This window comes from Lampetra planeri, chromosome 31, assembly GCF_965212315.1.
Source record: "Lampetra planeri chromosome 31, kcLamPlan1.2.h2, whole genome shotgun sequence".
NCBI classification, from domain to species: domain Eukaryota; kingdom Metazoa; phylum Chordata; class Hyperoartia; order Petromyzontiformes; family Petromyzontidae; genus Lampetra; species Lampetra planeri.
Window position 1 is genome coordinate 1825711 of NC_136137.1, and position 23057 is coordinate 1848767.

General features: G+C 47.7%; 2 protein-coding genes across 7 annotated transcripts in view; both read left to right on the forward strand.

Moving 5' to 3' along the window:
• OLA1 (Obg like ATPase 1) overlaps positions 1 to 6542 on the forward strand; it is a 69346-nt gene extending 62804 nt beyond the window's left edge. For all 3 annotated transcript variants that reach the window (XM_078608944.1, XM_078608943.1, XM_078608942.1), the window contains exons 8-11: positions 2353 to 2493; positions 2970 to 3066; positions 4129 to 4251; positions 5387 to 6542. In XM_078608944.1, coding sequence (XP_078465070.1) covers positions 2353 to 2493; positions 2970 to 3066; positions 4129 to 4251; positions 5387 to 5488 — 463 coding nt within the window. In that variant the 3' untranslated portion in view covers positions 5489 to 6542. The remainder of the gene's footprint in view (positions 1 to 2352; positions 2494 to 2969; positions 3067 to 4128; positions 4252 to 5386) is intronic.
• Positions 6543 to 9234: 2692 nt separating this feature from the next.
• Positions 9235 to 19445, forward strand: LOC144729069 (transcription factor Sp1-like). Of its 4 annotated transcripts, none has more exons than XM_078608946.1 (7): positions 9235 to 9268; positions 11326 to 11441; positions 11950 to 13146; positions 15955 to 16174; positions 16734 to 16980; positions 18242 to 18441; positions 19107 to 19445. In XM_078608946.1, the coding sequence occupies exons 1-7, from the start codon at positions 9250 to 9252 to the stop codon at positions 19427 to 19429; spliced, it is 2322 nt and encodes a 773-aa protein (XP_078465072.1). In that variant the 5' UTR covers positions 9235 to 9249; the 3' UTR covers positions 19430 to 19445. The 4 variants fall into 4 exon arrangements, with proteins under 4 accessions (XP_078465072.1, XP_078465075.1, XP_078465073.1 ...); XM_078608949.1 differs by having other exon boundaries at positions 15955 to 16096; XM_078608947.1 differs by having other exon boundaries at positions 11956 to 13146.
• The last annotated feature ends 3612 nt before the right edge of the window (positions 19446 to 23057 follow it).

Genomic DNA, 23057 nt, shown 5'->3' on the forward strand with positions numbered 1-23057 from the left:
TGTCACGCCTGCGCTGCACACCTCGTAAATCTCTACGGGGACGAGGAAGTGAGCCAGCGAGCCAGCGAGCCAGCGAGCGCGTGAATGAATGTATGAGTGAGCTTCCAGGTGAGCGAGCTAGTGTGAGTGAAGCGAGTGTGCGAGCGAACGAGCGTGTTGAGTGAATGCGTGAGTGAAGTGAATACGCTCAAGTGATTGGGCGAGCGAGTGTGCGGGCGAGCGAGTGTGTTAATGTCGGGATGAGCGAGGGTGTGAGTGCGTTTGCAGGTGATAGTGAGTGTGCGGGCGGATGTTTTTTTCCACCTTTTGTGAACCGTCGTGCGGTGTTAGAAGGGAGTTTAACAGCTCGTGAGTGTTGGGTTGGGAATTGAGTAGTCGGGCCAGAGGCGCCCAGCCACCAGGCTAAATTGGATAGTGGGCCCCATTTCATTTTTTGCACCAGGGCCCATGCCATCTAGATTAGGGCATGAGATTATATTTGCAAGCTGTGTGATTTTACTTGAATCGGCGTGCATAAACATTAAGTCTTATTTAGATTATTGTTGTATACGTACTGTGTGTGTAACAACAACGGCAACAACAGCAATAGCTGCCATTTGTCACAAAGTGGCGGTGATGTCAGCACAGCGCTTGTGCCAGGTTAGGTGTACTTGAGGCCACGTGAAGTGTCGAAGGCTCGCTGACAAGAGGTCATGGAACAGACCCAGGTGTGATAGGCTGACGGACCGAAATTATTGGTATACAAACACACACACACACTGTGAACGTGTGCTTGAATGTGACCATTCACTCTTGAGAGTTTCGAGTCAAAGTGCTCAACGGATTCCCCCGTACGCTTGGTGCCACCTGCAGGTGGCCGCTGTCACTGCAGCGGCTAATCGAGTGAGCCTCGCCGAGAGCGGATGGGAGATCCACGGCAGAGGTCGCAACCGGGTACCCGATACCCGTACCCTACCCGATACCCGGCTACCCGGCCAGGTACGGGTACGGGTACCCGTTTGCGACCCTGGTGCGGCCGGGTACGGGTAGGCCGTGAGTCACTGGTGAGTAACCGTTTGTCACTCATTTCAGGTAGGGTACGGGTACGGGTAGGGAATGGTTACCCGTACCCGGCCGGGTACGGGTACCCATTTGCGACCCTGGTGCGGCCGGGTACAGGTACGGGTAAGGAATCAAAACCCGTTTGCGACCTCTGATCCACGGCCACTTGATCTCTAGCACCCATGGTGGCACACTCGATCGCAATGTACACTTATGACCGCTAGTGCCTATGTGTGTTCACTGTCTGGATATATTTACGTAATTTTGGCATGCTATACATGAAATGTATAACTGTATATTGTTATTTTTGTTCATGTATTACTTTCAGTAACATCACAATTGTGCAACGATCAGTCGTGATGTAATTTTGGAGTGGCTGGATTATTTCCGACGACGACCCCTTCCTCTTGCTCGTTGTCCAGCCTGTACCGTGTAGCTGTGTGTGTGTGTACAGATGATTATCACTGGTGTGTGTGGAGTTGGGGAGTGGTAGTACAACGGTTAACATGCTGCGCTATGAATCTGGCGCCCTGAGTTCGATTCCCGCCCACAGCCAACACTAGTGACGATTATCTGAACCGACTCAGCCTCAAATGAGTACCTGGTGCGATGTGTAAACATTTCCACTGGGGAGGCAAATGCGGCCAGGTGTGGTGTTAGCCACCCACACCCTCATGTGCCATGCCAACCTTCATAGTTGCTCACTATAACAGCACTTGTCGCAATAGTCTGTTAAGGCTATTTGAGGGATCTTTGTCTTTGAGCATATGTGTGTGTGTATTTGTGTCGGTAAGCCTCCGACACTTCACGTGGCCTCAGTGCACCTGGCCTGGGCACAGGCGCCGTGGTGACGTCACCGTCACGCAATGGCGAATGGCGGGTATTGGCATATGTGTTTGTGTGGGGAGAGGTATGGGGAGTGGTAGTGTCGTGGTTAGCGCACTGCATTGCTAACCCGGTGACTCATGACTTTCCAAACTAAGGTTTTAAATGTTTACGTGTTACCTCTGTCCATCCATCGACGATAAGTCTCGTCAACATGGTCCAGTATGAACGAACCTGTATTGTAAATGCGTGTCGCTGATCTAGGTACTTTCTTTCTTGAAAACTGGGCAAATTAACCAAAGATTTGCCCAAAGCTTGGAGAGACACACTGGGTCAAGAGGATTGTTTTAAAATAGTCAAATTAATTTGGCTTCACAGCTACCCATTAGCTTCCATGCTGCTAATTAAAAGACACGCGCAGTCGCGGGATTTCCTAATTATTGCGTGCGCGTGCTTGCTTGCTTGTCCATCTCGCTTACGCCGCAGGTTGATCAAAATCAAGGAGTGGGTGGACAAGAACGACCCCGGTGCCGTGCTCATCCCCTTCAGCGGCGCGCTTGAGCTCAAACTCCAGGAGATGACGGACGAGGAGAAGGAGAAATACCTGAGCGAGGTCAAGACCACCAGGTGCGATCCCTGGCCCCCAGGAGTGGAACTGTGTGTCTGGCACCAGCAGGGGGCTGGGCATCCAGTGATTTATATCACGGTTGCAAAGCACAAGCCTGAAGGCCCCCAAAAACGCCAGCAGCAACCAGCACTATTAAAGTTGGAATAGATAACAGTTAATACGTTTCTTGAATTGAGTAAGGTTATAGGAACTTCAGAAAAGTGACGTCGGGAGTGAATTCTAAAATGGAGCAGTGTGAGGGAAGAGGCAGAAAGAAAAGTGTTGTGAGCTGCAGTGTATTGGTTGAATATTGAGGGGGAGCCTTCATCTATGACTGATGATAAAAGTACTATGTCTCCCTTTTAATCCCTGTTTACAAACGAATCTGAAGCGAACACGCTCCAGGGATGGCTTTGACATTGATGCCTGTGCTGTTGGCGTAGCGTCACGTCGTGTTTACAAATCTGCTCACTCTTCTCCTCCCATGTGTGCCCAGCGCTCTGACAAAGATCATCAAGACGGGATACGCGGCCCTGCAGCTCGAGTACTTCTTCACGGCGGGGCCCGACGAGGTCAGGGCGTGGACCATACGGGTGAGTCAGCCGTGCCTGGCCAAAGAGAGTGGTACAACAACAACGACCACAGTTAGAATTGGTGTAGCGTCTAAAATGCAGTCGTGTCTCAAGACGCAGCTGTGAACATAAAGAATAGAAGCCAGTTTGGGTGTCAGGGCAGGGAAACATGGGAGAGAGGGCAGCACTGCAGCACAACCCAGGTCCAAACAACAATGACGCCAAGCTCCAGTGACAGCCGGGACAGCACCCAATAAGGTCCTGGGGTATCCTTGGGGGGCCAAAGATCTACAATGGGTCCCAGGGCATCCTTGGGGGGGAGGGGAGGGTGGGAGGGGTCCCGGGCCCATTCACCAACGAGTCCCAAAGGAGATCTCATGGGGATTCATTGATTAAAATTGATTCCTGCACTGACCATGCACGCATTGAATTGTACGTGTAAGAATCGATTGTTTTAGAATCACGCTTTTTTTTGTAAATAGTTTACCTTATGCTCTTAATTTTTTTTTTATAAAACAACCGAGACGTGGTGTTAAAGAGAGGGTACAAATGATACATTATGAAGGCAAAACAAACAAGACGGTTTTGCCCAGATACAGAGTACAAGGAATTACATACAAGACCGTACAAACAAATCAGTACAAACGAGACAGATGGTAATCCATACATTACAAAGGGGACACATGACACAGACAGTACAAAGAGATGGGTTTACACAAGACAGTGTGGACAAAACAGTGTACAGGGAGTTGAGACTAATCGCACTTCCAATTAGCACAATTGGCTACGTGCGGTATGAAGGAAGTTCAACATAAATAGATGAGGCTGTGCATACATGGCAGTTGAAAATACTCCACAGTCGATACAGATGTTGAGCGATCGTACAAATGAGATGGTACAAGCAACAGAAATATTTTATTCGTAATTATAATCGTTATCTTAAATTATGACAACGCATGCAGTCGCTTCGTGTGGGGGTTGGGCCGCTGCATGCTTGGTGAGGGAATTATGAAGGCCATATGGGAGAGAACTGTGGTGAAGTTGATGATGATGATGATCATGTTCGCTTCCTTCCGCTTGCAGAAGGGAACCAAGGGTCCTCAAGCGGCCGGAAAAATCCACACGGACTTTGAGAAGGGATTCATCATGGCCGAAGTCATGAAGTATGACGACTTTAAAGAGGAAGGCTCAGAAAATGCTGTCAAGGTGGGGTTACCTTTTCATCTGGAATATTTAAATATAAGTAACTAACTTTACTACCCGGCTTCGCCTGAGACTTGGATTCTTGTCTTGGATTAATTCACGGCCTACGCGGAGGGTTGGGGGGGGGGGCATGACGTCAGCAGGCACACTGCGTGACGCTGCCGCATGCGGGTGACATCACAGATGTGACATCACAGATGTGATGTCACCGCTCACTTGCCGTGCAAAATATATCCATTATTGCGCCCCCCCACCGCCCCAAATTACAAAAGTCTATTTTTATACTTTTTGCATTGTGTACAGTCTGGACGCTACCCACATGCCAAATTTAAAGTTTGTTGCATTTTGGGAAGTATGCTAAACATTTGGGACACACACTCACAAATGTCCCTTTTATATATATAGATAATGTGTCATCCCGAATGCGGGGGTTGACAGTTATGGATCTCCATATTTTCTTGTCCTTTGTAGCATGTTGCACTTCATCTGTCCTTGAGAAGCAAACAACTTCAGTGTTGTTCAGACACTGATTTATTTGTCTCCATTTTTATATTTTTTCCTCAAATGTTTCCAGCAATGCTCGAGTTCGCCAAATCCAATGGCCTTGCTTCCTAACAGAGAAAAGCCTCTCTCGGTTGTGAAGAATGCCCATACACGAAACGTCACCTATTACATACATTTTCCTCTTTACAGCAGCGTTATTGACGAATGTTTTGAGTTTTTTTTTTATGATTTGTGCTTGTGCACCATCGCCAACGCTGTACTACGTATTTTTTTAATTGGCAAAAGAGTGGCATCCAATTATAGTGCCTCAAGTATTGTACAACGATCAGAGAGCACAGCATCAATGCGACTCTTACCGCTCTCTTAATTTTGATATCGCACAATATATGCATGACGACACAGTATTTTTTGTTGTAATTTCCCCCCAGTTTTATCCCGATTGTCCTATTACAACTGTTCATGTTAGAAAACGGTCCATGGAAGCAGACATCACAGAGCTACCTCTGAGATCCCTTCAAGTGACTTCCGTCGTGACGCAGTCACAATCCAAATGTTCACCGGTGCTTGCGGTCTCAGATCTCCAACACCATGACAACGCTGCTCTGCAATGCTTTGCGCACTGCTGCGCGTGCAGGGGGCTGGCAAGTACAGGCAGCAGGGACGCAACTACGTCGTCGAGGATGGAGACATCATCTTCTTCAAGTTCAACACGCCGTCGCAGCCTAAGAAGAAGTAACGCGAAGCGGTTCCGCGTGCAGGCCCCGGCGCTCGTGCTCACGAAAGCCCCTGCTTGATCGCTCCAGCTCGCCCGTGCTCACATCCGGCCCTCCGTGACACTAACTTCATGGATTTCAAACTTCACGGACTCAAAATGTGCACGCAAAGCATTTTTTTCGACGCTCGGCAGCGTTTTTAAAGGAAATTGCGTGAAACGAGTGTACGCGGTTTTTTTTGTTTGCGTCGTTTACATCGTTGCCAAATTAGTGGCCGATATACTAGTCACAGGTTTTATTTTGTGAGGGTATATAATTGGTGACAACTTGTCGGCTTGGCTTAAAGGAACACTTTCCTGTGTTTCTCAGTCCGGCATTGGTACAGCCATGATACATAATGAGCGTTTAATTACTAAACCTGACGGTCTACAAAGCATTTCTTAACAAATCTAACAGTCACCCTGGCCATCCTCCCAATTGGCTGCAGTTGCCACTGCTGTTATGGGATTTTATTTGTCTTGCAAAAGGGACCTCCAAATGCTATCTCTCTGGGTACACCGAGCAGCGCACAGTGGCTGTAACAATCCGTTGAGCAGCTGAAATGACCCGATTGGCTCGGAGATTGGGCATCCTTGCATGTGTTGTGGAGATTTGGGGTGTTTGACGAGGCTTGCTGCGAATGTGGGTCAAGATCCGATCGAGGGGAGCCTCGACTTAAAAGATCAGCCGATCTTTTACGCTGGTATATTCACGTGAGCTTCATGCACCTACATCTCACTCACATTTAACAAAAATGAGACTTTATTCATCATGCCTGCCCCCGAAAGTAATGACATAAATATTGTGTGACATGTCAAAAAATGATGTCAGAAAACGTTTGAAATATACCTTGAGAACTGCAATAAAAAAGACGATGCTTTCAGAGAATCTGCAGACTGGAATGGTGCCAACAGGCAAGCAGCGTACATACAATTTGACGATAACGCTGTCAAGCTGTGCATTCTTGGAGCCCTCATCTTGAGGGGGCCCATCGAGACAGGGATGACCGCGTCTGGAAATAAAACAGCGATGGAAGTGCGTGCTGTGTCTTGTGCTCATTACATTACTCTGACCTCGATCGTAAAGTGGAGTTGCCACTCGACATGTAACGATTCAATGTCCCTCCGACCCCACAGAGATTCAATCAGTTGTCATGGTTCGTGGTTGCAAATCAGATTCAGCTGTTTATTATTTTGTTATCTCCTTTTTACCATTTCATTGGGAGTTTTAAATTTGATATTATTTCAGTACTGTCTCCTTCCCTCTACCTAATTATAATATTGCCCCATCATTGTCATAATTCGCAGAAATTGTATATCATTATCGAGATCTAGATAACATGCACATAGCATAGTGTAATAATGGATTTTTCATGACATGCATAGTTGCTACTAGATAACCTCCATGCGCCTTTTGGCGTCATCTGGTCCAACACCATGTGAGACTAGGCTCTAAGAAAAGCTGTCTCGGGTGTGGACCAATCAATTTCAAGGACAGTGCATACATTATCAGTTTTCTTTTTGTTTGCATTTTGACCGCAAGTGTTGTGCTTAATGCAAACATGATCCCTTGTATAAAGGTGTCAGTTTTGTTGCCAGATAAATAAAAGGGTAAAAACCTATTACTAAACCTCCATAAAGACAATGTAAAAACTTAGGGAATAATCCTCAGTTTATTTCAGTTGGGCATAAAAGGTACAGAAGGCGTTCTTGATTTGGATCGCAAAAGCCCATTTGTCAAGCCACGTAAGAGCATTAATCACTGTTAAAGCTGCCTTTGTGAAACTAATCTCTTAAATGTTTAATTCCGCACGGCTTAAGCGTGCAGTTAAGTAACAGTTCTGACGATTAAGTCCGCTCTCTGGAGCAGCGATTAAAGGAGAATATGAACTCTTAAATGCACTGCTTCTCATGCCTCAAGTGGAGCCAGTTTTAATCAACCTCTGCATCTTCAGTGAATGTGCCGAATGTGCAGTGGCCTAGAGTTTTAATGCGCTGCTAAACACGACATTGAGCCGTCCGCATAGACCGTGTTCTTTGCGGCGTACTTAATGTGTTTTTTTTCATATAAATAGCGACCGGCAAATCTTAAAACCCCTGTCTGTTTGCGGGCTCATTCTATGTGACCATGAGGTCTGTCTTGACTGCCATTAGGGTGACTGTCGGGAGCTTAGTGTCACGGTTTTTTAACTGGACAAGCCAATATGAAAGATCTTTTTGGGTAACCTCTGTAATGAAATTGATGACAAGCCAGAAGTGGCTGCACAATGAACTAAATAATAATCGTCAGATCTCTGAAGCTAAGCAGGGCTAAGCCTGGGTTAGTGCATGCCTGTGAGAGACCGCTTTTAATCCCTTTAATTTGCTCCATAGTATTGGGGATAAAGGAGTCTAATTTTTGCAGGTGTCTGTGTGCCTGAGACCATTGGGAGGGACACGTGGGTGCTTGTGTGGGGTTTCGCTCTTTAGCAGCTTCAAGGCTGGGACAATCCATCATCAGGTCCACAATGTCTCAGCCCATGGCTCCTGAAGAGCACTCATCAAAGACGTGCACTTAGCCAATTGGACTCACTGGACCAGAACGGAGCATACATATGGATATGCAATTTAGTGCGCGTTTGTGCAAAACGGGCTCCCTCTTTCTGGCTGTTTCCACTGGAATGATACGAGTGAATGTGATGTTCTGCAATGTTTTGCATTACACTTTGCAGAAACGTTCATTTGCATTGGATAGCGAATCGACATTTCCGAATTGTGGTCAAGCGGATTTTGTAGAGTTGCACAACTAAAATGTATCTGAATTACACACGTTTGCATTGGACTTTATTGTCACTTGTTATACAGAGAATTAGTGATGTTTGTTGCTGACCGCTTGAGGTTTTGGACCTTTGTTCAGCAACCATAATTTAAAATATAGGATTAAGCATTAGCAATGTCTGTAGGCAATTACACTAAATCGGTCAAACTGAGATCCAGTGGTCAAGTGGAAAAACAAATGTAATTGATTTGAAAATAAAAAAATAAATTAGATTGTATAAGCGTATAAAGTAATTCGGCTGAACGATTACTTAATGCCCGGAGATGGTGAATTTGTATGCATTGTACTGTAAATGGACGTTTGTAAAAAAAAATGTGCGGTTTTATTGTATTTAATATTAATCCGTCGGGGAGTGTGGCAACTTTGAGCATTTAAAGCACAAAGTTATGGTGAATGTAACGTGGTGTTTCTAGTTCCCCCTTAGCGTGAACATGGAATAGGGGATATTATTATTATGTTGTATTGCTTCAGTCGCTGAAGGGCATTTGCGGGCCAAGGGCACCACTCGTCATCATCGGCCACGATCAATCCGCTGCTGTAAGGAAGACGTCACCAAGCAGCCGTCACTCCTCCATCGTGATACAACGATCCACCCAACACTACGATTCTTGGTTAAACAAAAATATAATCTAAATCTTGAAACGATGGAAATCTCGGTTACACGCCGATATGCATCTCTCGTGTCAGACGCCAGTTAACGTTGAGCGCGCCGCCCCGCCCCCCCGTCAATCATCGCTCGCGTCACGTGACCCCCCCTTCATTCGGAAATCCCCTCCCCCCCGCTCAAGGTCACGTGGTATCCAGCCCGTGCCTCCTTCAGCCCCTCTCCCCCCGGTCACGTGGTCGGAACCACGCCCGGTTATGATCGCGCTCCTCCCCCCCCGACCCACGCGAGCTTCCGGCGGTGACGTCACATCTCCAGAACCGGATGTCCGGCCATAGATCACGTGAGACTCTAGGCTAATCCTCGTCCGCTAGGCCCGTGTGTAACGCGCGCTTCGGGAGTCCTCCGCGGTCACGTGCTCTTCTAGGCCAAGCCTCCGTCGCCTAGACCCGATCCGCGCGGGTTTGTTCGGCTTACGCCTCGCGCGCAGACCTCACGCGGTAAGCCGGTGCGGCGTGGAAGGTTAGTCCACCCCCCACAACCGAGCTCTCCGGGGCGAGCGTTACCGGACTTTACCAGCTCCGCCCCGCGCGCGCGATCACGTGGCTGCTGACACTCTAGGGGCTACGGGCCTTCGTCGCGAGCGCGCATCTCTACAGAGTACAGTATTAGAGCCCCCCCCCCACACTACCGCCCCCTCCCCAGCCCCGCCCTCTGGTGGTCACGTGGTGCCCTGGTCGAAGCCTGGTCACTAGGCCCGTGGTTCTTCTCCAAGCTCCGCCTCCTCTCTCTCGGTCACGTGACGAGACCAGTCACGGCGGTCACGTGGTGCAGGCTCAAATTCAAATCTGACCCCAACTCCCCCCGCCCCCCCCCCCGGTCACGTGGTCGTAACGACTTTTCGCCCGCCTCCAACCTTTGTGGTTCGTTAGGGGCTCTTAAAGTGTACAGATTAGATTTTTAAAAATCGTACAAATTACGGGGGGGGGGGGGGGTGTTGCATGCCACTACGTGAACCGGTGCAAATACACATTAATCATACGCGCTTTATATGTAACGTAAATCGATTAATCGGTAATGCTATTGAGTCAATATATACACACTTTGGTTCTTTCGGTAAAGTCACGTTGGTATAAAATGAAATATATACACAATTCAGCCCTGACCCACGTAGCGTGTAACCCTGCTACCGTATATTTCGGATAAGTTGCTCCAAAAGGCAGGATTTTGGGTGTATTGATGAAGTTATAAAAATATGTTGCACACTTTCACACAACCGGATAATTAAAATTCAAGTCACTAACACTGCCTTTAAAAAACACGTGCGACGTTTCGAACAACGGGCCTTCACAGCAAATAGGTACTGTATTATAAACTTTAAAAAAGTGTGGGGGGGGAGGGCATGTGCGCTTTTTTTACGGAGACTACGGTACCGCCCCCCCTCCTCGCGGGTCACGTGGTGCCGTCAGCAGCGTTCCAGCCGAAGCCTGCGCAGCCAGGCCGCGCCCCTCCCGCGAGCTTCCCGCCCAAACCCCCCCCACCCGCGTGGTGACGTCAGCAACCGAAGCCTGCGCAGCAAGGCAGCCCCCTCCCCCCTCTCGCCAGCTTCCCGCCCAAACCCCCCCATCCCCTCCTCGCGGTCACGTGGTGACGTCAGCAACCGAAGCCTGCGCAGCAAGGCCGCGCCCCTCCCCCCTCTCGCGAGCTTCCCGCCCAAACCCCCCACCACCCCCCCCGCGCGGTCACGTGGTGCACCAGGCGAGGCCCGCGTCGCTAGGCCCGGGCGCGGGCGGTATGAGCGGTAGGCGAACCCCCCTCCTCCTCTCCCCTCCCTCGGACCGGGGAGACGCGGCGGCGGCGGAGAGCTTCGCGGCGCGCACACTCCTCACTCACTCGCTTATATACACAACACCGACAACACGAGCAGCACCATCACCAGCAAGCAACCACTACCAAGCACGCACGCGCCTAACAACGCACGCCCAAATAAAACACCAATCGTCGCGCCGGGTTTGAGGTAAACGTTTTGTTTAATAATAATACTAATACACGCGTATAAAGCCGCGAGGTGCATTTTAGAAGTGGTGATGGGGATGATATAATATCGGCGGCGAAATAGAGAGAGCGCGAGAAAGAGAGATAGATTAAGTGGCGGGTATCGTGCGCGTCGCGCCAAAATAACAACGGCGGAGGCGGCGGCGGCGCGAATTTAATAAATAAACGAGTCGGAGGCGAAGGCCATTTTCCCTCGCAGGCAGCGCGACGCAGCCGCGTTGTCGTTTCTCGTCGCGCTTTCGCCCCACGAATTCGGGCCGTCGGCGACGGCTTTCGGCTTGGTCAAGTCGTCGGTAACGTGTCGTGATCGCGGCGGCGTCGTCGGCGTTTTGTCGTGTCGCGTAGAGCCGGAAAAGAGCGAGCAAACCACGACGACCACGACGACGACTACTACTACTACACCCAGTGCCGCGGCCGACGGAGAGACGCTGCAGCAGTCGAACCCCGCAGCGAATAGCCAGGTGAGCGAAATCGCGATCCGTTCGCGCGAGGTAAACTGCAACAACCGAGGGGTAAATTTAGTGACGGCGGTGATGTCGATGCGACGGCGACTGCGGCGGAAGAGTAAAGCGGAGGTCGCGGGGCTGAGGGGAAACCTCTCCCGTCGATGGCCGTCCCGGCTCTCGGGCCCGGCCCCTCAGCACTCCTCCCTCGCCGCCGTCTCTCCTCCCTCTCGGCCTCTCCTCCCTCCCGCTCGCCCGCCCACCCACTCACCCGTCCCGTGTGTCTCTCCTCCCTCTCTCCTTTCTCTCCTCTCCTCTCTCATCCATGCCTGCCCTGAACACCGCCCCCCTCGGCCGCACCGCCCCCCCTCGCACCGCCCCCCTATTCCCGAAAAACCGCCCCCCACGACCTCGCGTGGCCCTGCGATGATCCATGCCCCTCCGCCTGAAATCCCATGTGGGCCCGCGCCTTTTCCTTCTCAATCTTCCTCCTCCGTCGTCTTCTTCCCCCCCCCCCTCCTGGCAGCCCCAGGACACGCAGGCCTCGCCTCTGGCACTCCTCGCGGCCACGTGCAGCAGGATCGAGACGCCCCCGAGTGAGGCGCAAGCGGCCCAGGCGCAGGTGCAGCAGGTGCAGCCGGGAGCTCTGAGGATTGTGGCCGGCCCAGGCCAAACGCTTCTGCACGCGCTGGAGCTCACTCAGCTCGCCGCGACGCCCAATGGGTGGCAGATCATTGCCTCCCCGACCTCGGCCGGGACGGCTCCTGCGTCGTCGTCGTCGGCGGTGGCGGACAGCGGCAGCACCACTGACGTGCAGGCCTCGTCCGGCGTGGTGCAGGTAGCGTCGGGCCAGAGCGGCACCGAATCAATGCTCAAAATCGGCCCGAGCGGGCAGCTGGTGGCGGTGACGCAGCAGCAGTCCCAGCAGCAGGCGCAACAGCAGGCGCAACAGCAACAACAGCCACAGTTCGTGCAGTATCAGGTCCTGCCACAGCTGCAGACAATAGATGGCCAGCAGATTCAGATAATGCAGCAAGATAGTCAGATACAGCTCGTGCCGGTGAGCCAGACACAGACCCAATCGACCCAAGGCGGCTCTGGTCAGCAGCCTGTGCAAATCAGGCCGGCAGGAACGAGCTCCGCGGGTGGTACGGCCACCACGGCCACCTTTCCCGTGCAGATCCAGGGCCAGATTGGCCATGGCTCGCAGCAGATGCAGCTCATCAACTTGCCGGTCGGCGGTAGCAACAACCTGACTTTCACGTTGCCGCTGTCACTGGGCGGAGGCCCCGCGCAGAACGTGACGGTCGTCACTGGGGCCACTTCGGAGCAACAGGCAGGTGGCGATGCTGGCGTCAGCAGCAGCGCCGCTACCTCGGAGGGTGGCAGCTCGTCGGCCATCTACACCACGGCTTCGGGCACCTCGCCGCACGTCACCATCTCGTCCATTGACTGCGTGACGCCCATTTCGACCGCCTCGCAGGGCCAGCAGCAGGTGCAGTTGCAGAACCAGTATCATCTGCAGCAGCCCTTCCAGCAGCAGCAAGTGCAGATGGTGAGCGGGTTGAGTCCACAGATGCTTCAGGCCGCGCTGCAGGCCGCCTCGCTGTCTGCGCAGTCGCAAGATCAGGGCCAGCAGCCGTCCACATTCCTGATCCGCACCCCCACCATTTTGCCATCGGGGCAGATCGGCTGGCAGACCATCCAAGTGCAGAATATACAGGTGAGCTGAAGCAAGCTGCTATTATTATTATGGTGCAGCGCTGGCTGAATGATAGGGGTGTTGGTGAGGAAATATGCACACAACGTGGTATGTAACCACTTTCTTGCTTCCTGATGCAGACCAGTTGGCACACCAACTCATGCCACGCAAGCAGTAGTCACTTAAGTTTCCAGTTTTCTCTTTGTATTTAATAATTTATTCAAGTTAAAAAGACTTGGAAAGCAATTGCATGGATAAGATATCCATTACAAAAAATTTCCATGAGACTAGGCACATTTACACCGTTTTCATTTATAATTACTCTTTGGTTATTTCGGTAAAGTCACGTAGAAGGAAAGTAAATTAAATTTATAGAGTACAACGTTTCGATTGCAACACAAGCAATCGTCGTCAGGTAGACATATATTTGAGAGAGAGACAAAACACAGACACATACGCAGACAGAGACAACACACAGACTCAAATTTAGTTCTACCTAATGACGATTGCTTGTGTTGCAATCAAAACTTCGTATTCTGTTATTTAATTTATTTTCTTTCTACGTGACTTTACCGAAAAAAACAAAGTAATTCCTGCAGTCACGAAAGCTTTAAATCAAATTTATAATTAATTGAACAAAATTTGGAATAATTTGAGTAACGTCTACTTAAGAACCCAGAAGGTGTCGGTTGTTTACTTGGTTGATCAGGCTACAGCACCAATTTAAAAGTGTGATTAGGGGAGTTTGTGTGTCTGTAAGCCTGCAAGTACCCTGGCATATTTAACTACAGGAAAGCGTATCTGGTAGCACATTGTGTTCTTATAGTAAGCAGTTTGGTGTGCTCACTGCCTGGTAAACATCACCACAGCGAATGCTTCAACGTTTTACCAACAAGCATTGCTCACCTGAGCAGGATTCACCCAACCCTGACACCCCCTAACCCTTCATCCACCCATCATACCATCGCATTGTGTGGTTGACCGTTATCGCCATGGTAACTTGCACACCATTGGCTGGGAGGCACAGCTGGGCCCTCAGGTGTTGGGGTTGGTGAGGATTTGAAGAGCGGGTGGCCAATGAGGGTGTGAGGGTCTGGCGGCACAGCTGCACCCCGAACTGCATGCTTACTCCAGAACGAGGCTTGGGCAGGAAGGGCGGGAAGGCGCTTTGAAGTTGAGAGTTGCAGCCCCCCACTCGCCCCCAATGCTGCTTGACCCAAGTTAGAAAACAAGCATATGACCCAATAGTGACCTCTGCACCCCCAGGGCCACATGCAGGAAATGAGCAGGACTTGTTGAAACGCTTGGGGACCGTGGGGGGAGGGTCACACTGCAAAGATGTCCAAAGTTACTGCATATGTTTTATTCACTTAGGTTTTTTTGGCAAATGTTTAAAATGACAAAATGTCGGCTTGGGGTGAATTATTATAAAGTATTTCCATCGCTTCCTCATAGTTTAACTTAATACATTTAAATTAGTTTTTTCTTCCCAAATGCAATTTTGTGCTTTTATGGAAATGTGTACACATCATTATTTGGGCAGATAATTGCGAGTTCTTGGGGAAAAAATACTTCCAACTCTTAGTTTACCAAGTAATAAACAGGGCTTTCTTGCGCCCATTTTTTTCACTATCGGCAAACTTTTTATGAGAGCAGCACTGCCTTGGTATGTGACCTTTGCAAGTTTTTTTCTCACGTCTTTAGTCAGTGGTCGTACTTATCAAGCACAAACATGCCAAGGCAAATAGCCTTCTTCTGCTTCAGCATAACAAGGATGACCTATGCATGCAGTGACTGGAGGTTCATTGCCGATGACTGATAATAAAATATTTGTGCAACTCTGCATTGTGTAAGACCAAACAGAGGCTTTCAGTTTGAACTTGTGAAATGGATCCAGTTTAATTGTGCCGCTTTGGGCCATTGCCTTAATTGATGGGTCTGTTTTAGAAGGTCACGTGACATGAAATGTTGATGTTTCTTCTCTGATGTTGTTTGGCTAATGAAGCATACTTCTTTCACTTTAATGTGCTATACTTTTTAATGAAGTTTGTCGAGCTTAAATTACTAGGAAAAAAAGTTTCCACTCAATTTGGAAGTGCAGCATTAGTTAAAATGTAATGTATTATCCATGAATGTGTGCATGTTTCCTTACATTTTAGCTTTTAAGGCAAACTTTTGTTTAAAAAAAATTGCACAAGACCTCATTGTAAACCTGTGTGTGTGGACTTTGGCTCATCCCTTTTATACACGCAAGTGTACTGTTACTTTAAACCAAGGTTATTTTGAGACTTTTGCAGAAGAATTCACAAGAATAAATTAAATAGGTCATTGCTTCGAATCCACCACGATTATAGAATGCATTATCCAGCTTTGCCATTCAGGGTTCTGTTTACCCATCCTTTGTTCCAAATCAATTATAATTGCCCAATACAAGCAATGTAAAGATTCATCAATTATCATTAATGATTGTGGCTCATGAGAATGCATTCAGTCATAAATAATTTATTCTTCCCAATTCATATACTTTTCACCCTAAAATATGGCTGTATATGTTAATACAATAAAAGATTATACACGTACCACAATAGAAAAAAACATGTATTTGTTACCACAGTTGAAGACCTCAAGTTGTGAGAGTTAATTTCACTTTTTACCCTACTACATGTAGCCCAATATATCTTGTCCTGTTAAAATGCAGTGTCAATGAAGATGGTGTTGTGGATTTTCTATTTGTGACTCCATAGACCCGTTCATCAGTAGTAGCTGCTTTGCGAGCAAGCAGCAATTCCATTGTCTGGCATGTGCGTGCATTTATGTCTTGTCCCACAGGGCCTCCCCATTAGTGGTGGTGGTGGGCAGGCCATTGCACTGGCGCCCGTTCAGGCCACAGCCCAGACTGGCGCCGGTACAGCTCAGCAGCAGAAGTTTGTGCAGACGGTGGTGCCTGTCGGTGGGGCCACCACCACCACGGGTACGTCACAAGCATTGGTGAACTCGCTGGGCACTGTCGGGATCCAACTGCAGGGGACGCAAGTGTCTACTGCTACAGGTATTTTATCACCTGTGGGTGTTTTAATTGCATAGAACTCTAGGAAATGCTGTGCATATGGTCAATGCAGTGCAGGAATTTATGGTGTTAACATTGTAAAGTACAGTTTGATGTAAGCGTGTGCATGGAACTGTATTGTTCACGCAGCACCATGATCCCGGTTATCTATTTTTTATGGCCGTGATGCACCCGCGCACCATTGGCTTTTGGTATCTGGACTTAGCCTTCAACTACTATAGGTTGGACTTGGCCTTAAACAAGTCTCTGGTGCAGTGTCAAAATCAGCGATGGAGTGACAAAGGTGGCAAGGCACTGCTGACTAACCTCACCCTTTATGTAAATTGTCATAAACTATACATAAAACATGTTTTAAGGGCTCATTTATGCAATTTAGGTTTTAAATTGTAAGAGGCTTTCTGAAAAGATAATGCCATTGATGCGCACACACTTTTTTGTAATTCACAACAGCAGCCCACAGTTTTGGCAACGGTAATTTTTGTCGACTTTCCCAAAAATGCCTGCATGAACAAGCACGTGAAATTTGGTCTACGCCACGCAGGCCAGACGCTGACCCAGGACGGCGGCTATCCCAAGTGGCAGTTGAGCTCGCAGCCTGTGACCATATCCGGCGGACAAGGCGGGACCAGCATTTTTGCGCTGGACGCCTCCCAGCTGGGGCAGCTGGCGCTGGCAGACGAGAGCGGCGGCGGCGGAGGTGGTGTCAGCGGAGATGCGGTTGAGGGAGAGGGAAAGCGGCTGCGGCGGGTGCCTTGCATGTGCCCAAACTGCAGGGACAGCGAGGGCAAGTGAGTTTGGGGGGGGGGGAAGTTGGAGGGCGTGGTTGCTTAAACATTACGGCTCACATTTCCACCACACCAATCGTTGAAGGAGAACTCCAAGGTGCCCTCCCCACCCTCACTTTAACAAAATGCAGTTTTCTATCTCATTCTTGCTCGCTTTAACTGCTGATAGCGATGATGACGGTGGTTCCTTGTTTGTGCCTTTTGAGAATGCCACTGTCTTGCTTTGTTCCAGGACAAAACATTCTTGAGCATTTGCTGTCTATCCTGTCTTGTGGCTTTGTACTGTTCTTCCAGTGCTCGTGGCTGCCACTGTTTGCGCCGTGTCCTGCCTACAACATTTTCTTAATTGTCAATATGTCTAATGTGCATTCCTCATTCTGTTTAATGCAATTCAAAGCGTGCGTCTTTTTACACACTTTAAGCTTTTCCATTTTCTTTGGCATTCATGGTTTTGATCTATGTCAACGGCAGGTAATGTCCACTTGTCTTTAGGCACATTTGTATGTTGCTTTTCATTATCAAAACACTTCCAATTCATCTGTCTGCCTCTTTATCATCATTTTGATCTTGATTCACCTTTAAAAACTGATCTAGATATACATATTCTGCTATTTTCTAGTTGTAACTTGTTTAGCTCATTAACCTTTCACCCAACTTTGCAAACAGTTAAGTTAAATAATTTCCTTTTCAAAAATTGCCATTGGTTATAATGAATATTAGATGGTTAATACACAATTTAAATACTTCAATAGTGAATAATTCCTGAATATATAAAAAATGGAGAAAATACAAATTTGAATACTTGGCCTGTAAACATGTGCGTATAATCTATTTACGAAAATTTGAGAACAGAGTGATGGTTAATTATAATAACGACCACGAGAGGAAAGATATTTTTAGAAAAGGCCTTTGCCATTGACCACTGCTATCAGATCAGATTCTATCAAAGACATGCATTTGAAAAAACTTCTGTAGACTATAAAAAGCTTTTGTAGACTCTGAAATGGCATTTGGTTCAGCGGAGATTGATGGAGTCTTCCAAACTCTTGCAAACCAAGGCACTGTTAAACCATATACATTGTGAAAAGGCAAAATAGTTTTGAGACTGTGATTGCATGAAGTAGCAAAATACAATTCGAAGAAAGTTTGGCATGCAGGCTGTCATAAATGGCAACGCTAAAGTTACCGTTTCAAAGCTGGATTTCAATATATTTGTGCCATCTTCTGCTGTATAAACGTGTTTTGCTCACAATTTTAATTGTAGGGTCACCGGAGAAGCCGGACAGAAAAAGCAGCACATCTGCCACATCACAGGCTGTAGCAAGGTGTATGGCAAGACGTCGCACCTGCGTGCTCATCTGCGCTGGCACTCGGGCGAACGACCTTTCGTGTGCACCTGGTTACACTGTGGCAAGCGTTTCACGCGCTCCGATGAGCTGCAGCGGCACAAGAGGACGCACACAGGTGAGGTGTCGTGCTGCTGGGCTGTGTGGTGTAGCAGAGCGAGCATGGCCACTACCTTATGCTACTTTTGTTTATTCATTTTTACAAATATCACACGAAAGCAAAAAGTATAGGCTTATCCATTTAATGATACCCCCACAAGCATGTGGAGGAAGAAAATAAAACATTTAATTTCTGAACCTCCACATGTCTGCCACCAATGTGACTGTACAGTAATCTCTATAATCAACTAGTCCCTTCCGAGGGCTGTCCCGCAGGCGGTACACCGCCACCACCACACTCGAGGCATTAAGCAGTGACATGGCTGAGCGATAGCCTATTATTCACCACTTGTTGCAGAGGTTCTTGGCTTGAATCTAACGGCCACCCTGATTAATTATTGCTGCAGGTGTAATAACCGTAACAAGGGCTGTCTGCTGAGCAGTGAACATACAAATATCCCCTCATGTCATTCACAAGTGGACCATTGTGTGCCAGTGACAGGGTGTACAATTTTTATTTTTCATAATTACTATTTTTAGCATTTGGCAACCCCTACTGGCAGACTAGTATTCCAGGTCACTTGCAAATGAGAATATCCTGGTCTCTTTGAGTTCCCACCTGGTTGAAGACATGAAACCTCAAACACGACTTCTTCCTCCCCACACCACCACTTTTCTCCTCAGGCGAGAAGAAGTTCATCTGCTCCGAGTGCTCGAAGCGCTTCATGCGGAGCGACCACCTATCCAAGCACATGAAGACCCACTCGGCCAAGCGCGTCGGCATCTCCGGTGACGCCGACTTGGACCCCGAGGCCAAAGGCGACACGGAGGTGGAGGGCGACGACGGCAGCCGCCCCACGACCGTCGGCGACATCCTGGCGGCCGCCGGGCTGGTGACGCTCACGACCGTGCCGGCCGAGCTCATGATCGCCACCTCCGTGGCCACCACGCCCGAGTCGAGTCACGACCCCACCAATGGCGGCGGCATGTCGGGCACGGACGGCTGAGTTGGGGAGGGGGGCGGGGGAGCGGGTGGGCGGGCAGCGCGCGATGCCACGGGGCTGGCGGGGGGCAGGCAGGGGAAGGGGGTTGGGGGGGTCTGCGGAGGCGCGAGGAGCGATTGGGTTCAAACGATAGTCGGTGCTCGCTCACTCGCTGGCAACATACGTCCGTCAGTACAGATCGGTATGTGAAAAGTTAACGAACATTCCCACGGCGACACGTCCTGTTCGTGGCGAGTGCGCAGCACAAGCTGCCCAGTTTAACCCTACTCCGGTAAAAATAAATCGGTCAATAAGTTACACCTTTAGTAGTTCACCTCCGCTGTTTGCGCACAGTAACAACACGTGCAGGTTATGACATTCGGAGACAATGTTCTGAAATACTCTGCAGTGGTTGCGTTACGGTTGGCCTCGGTTGTGTTGTGTGTTTTGGAGATGGGTTATAGCCGTAAGATGCATTTTGCAGGAGCAGTCCCTCCAATTTCCAAAAACACTTCGCCGTGTTTTTCAAACTAGAGTTGTTAACTCTTAAATGTATCTTGCATTTAGATAAATTGTTCAGTAATAAGAGCCCCTTGTCAGTTTTGAACCTGAGCGCACATTGGCCCTCCGTAATTCTAGCAGCGACTCCAAAACCCAAGGAAGTTTTGTGCTCAGAAGTTTGTGCTTCCTATGCCGTCTCGCCAGGTGTCAGGGTGTCACTCTCGTGGTCCCTGAACAGGTTGATTTTTGCATTAATATTGTTAGTTTAAGTTCCCTTTTGTGTTTTATTTACCTTTTTTAGTATAATTTTGTTAAGTTGCTGTATTTTATTTCATTGGTATCTTTAATCACAAAACCCCCTGTTGCTCTCAAATTGCCCACACTTCCACAGTAGACGTGTAACGAATATTTTTCTGTCTCCGTAGGTTGTCACGACCATATGTGCAGTCCTTTTCACTTGTAGTCGACGCTTTATGACCATTCATATTGGATAAAACAAGCAAACACGTAATATGTCATGAAACTGCTACTTTAGTGAGCTTATTCATAAAATAAAAAGTTTAAAAGATGTGTTTTTATGCTCTCGCTGAGAGTCCAGGAAGATCTTGACATTTCAGTTGACTGGCCTTATTCAGCAAATACTGAGGTTTACATCGTCATATTTATCATTAGTGATGTTCGGTGGTAGGGTGGTATTAGATTACGGACCCCTGGGCTTCAAAAAGTCGTTATGTTTTGATAAGTGTGTAAAATACATTCTAGAAGTAAATATGCCGATTGCAGTGTAATGAGCTCTCATGTTAACTTAAATTGACTGACGTGCATTGATTTTGCCACGTACCCACGTCTCCACATTTGGCATTTTAAAACAATTGCATTCCACAGCATCATTCACACACGTGTAGGATGCACGGATACACTCACTATGCAGGACTGCTTTTAAAAAAGCACATTCACATTGACAGTCATAAAATACAACAGGTTTAATTAGTCACATTTTGCCAACTTTTCAGATGTCCACACAATGTATAACTAAAGTGTAATTATTTTCTGAATCTGCAAATTTACCTACAGAATACATTCAAACGGCTTTCAAATTCTGATGACTAAATGCACCCCAGTCAGTAGGTTAATTCATCAGCTGACACCCGCCCCCCACCCAACTTCAACTATCAGGACTATCTTGATTTGAAGCTTTCGTGACTGCAGGAATCCATACTCTTTGGTTCTTTCTGTAAAGTCACGTAGATATAAAATAAATCATGACGTTTCGGTCGCAACACAAGCGGTTGTCTTCAGGCAGAAAAAATATAATCCAGCAAAGGAACTGCTGAACAGGACTTAAAATTTTGTAAAACTGAGTATTTACCAAAGGACAGTCGACTGAACACCCAATAAAAACCTGATACAATTCGACTCGTAAGACGTATAACATTCCGCATCTGTGTGCGGAATGCACCGTGCTCAGCAGGGTATGAATCCGATGCGCTGCGTACGTTACTGGCAAAGTAGTGGGTTTGCTTTTTTTTACTTTGGTTTTGGTAAATTCCATGGTTCTGTTTATATGTATGTACTGTCAGGCATGGTGTTTGGGTAGGCTTGTTAAGTCCGGGAGCAATCGCGATGCCTCCTCTGCATGTTGTGGGATGTTGGGATTTTCACCCGTCTTACACCTTGGCGCGTCGGTTCCTGCTCACAAGCTACAGAGTGATAGCTTCTCCTACGTGCATTACCACTGCGGTAGCGAGATCTCCACGTGTAATTTAGCGACTGACATAGCATAATGCGCCATCACCCAGGATTTTAAAATAAAAGTGGCAACGGCAAAGGTGTAAATTAAGAAATTCTGACTGAAAAGTAAGCCTTAACCAAACGTAACGTAACATTTTAAATGCTGTTCAATAATGGTTATTTTGTAATAATGAAAGTGCGCAAGGCCTTAAAGTATAACTTTATATATCTCCATGAGGATTCTCTTGCAGGATACGTAGTGTAGTGTTCCATTAGTTTTAAAATTGATTGGGATGTTGGAATGCTTTTTTTAAATGTCGCTTTATATCAAGTTTGACGGCTCAGTGTATTTTCTATCGAAATAATTGTCGTGACCTGTTTCCCCACTGAGCAAAGTACTAAGCCTGGATGGGACGTTGGGTTTTACACTTGTGCAGCGGCATTTCAAGTAATTGTTTTGGATTTGTAAAGGCTTAAGTCATGATGTTTTAAAACCATTCTCTGTAAATGTGCCCTGTTTTATTAACTCTTCGCATATGTACCTTTACGTATAATGTATGCCCTCTTTTTTTAAGAAAAAAAAGTTTTTTGTATAAGGTGTGAGCATTTGAAATTCAGAACATTGCTTGTACTTTTAAATTATATACAAGATTCTGTAATTTTATGTTTTTGGGACAATTCAATTTATATTCTGCCAAAAAAGGATTATGCAAAGAAAATAATTAGAAAAACATACTCCAGCCGTTGTAATTTTGACATTTTTCTTTGTTTTGGGGATAAAGCAAATTTAATCTGACCCTAAAGCAGCCGAAAGGCAGCGTTCATTCTTCTATGCGTCCCATCCCACAGCCTCATGCTGCGCTCTGCAGCGGGCTCAGCTACAGCATTTTATTGGAACCCGATTTTGTTTTATTGATCTCATAATGGGAATGAATGTACCCCATGCGTTTATTTGGTTTGACATGGTTTGGGGGGGTGTGTGCCAGATGCACTGGAGCTGTTGTTTTGCCAAATAGCAAACTCTGGAAGGAGCTTTGCTTGGATGATTTGTGTACAGCACATCACAAGTCGTCCTGGAGCCCATGTACTCGTGGACGGGTCTAGATCAATGTCCTGGGATCGCCACCAGTGCACACACATACCTATCACATGGCCAAATCCGGCCAGGTAGTTCAGAATATTGCCATTTTATATCCTGGTTGGAGGTTGACTTGGTCCCTCATCCATCTGGAGTTGATCAAATAAGTACCACTGTGGGGAATTCAACAGTTGATGGACTTTCCCCTGTCATACGTATATGGAATTCCCACCACTTAAGGGCTGTGAACAGGAGATGGGTACCGCCTCAATGTTCATTTGAGCAGGTAATTATTTTCAGCCAGGCCTCACGCTCAAGAAAAAATACCTCTTGAACCACTAT

Bases quoted from the DNA above. Each gene is read 5' to 3' on its own strand.
- LOC144729069 (XM_078608946.1), top strand. The intron at 13,147-15,954 runs GTGAGCTGAAGC...CTTGTCCCACAG, and splicing joins TCCAAGTGCAGAATATACAG to GGCCTCCCCATTAGTGGTGG. The intron at 16,981-18,241 runs GTGAGTTTGGGG...TTTTAATTGTAG, and splicing joins TGCAGGGACAGCGAGGGCAA to GGTCACCGGAGAAGCCGGAC.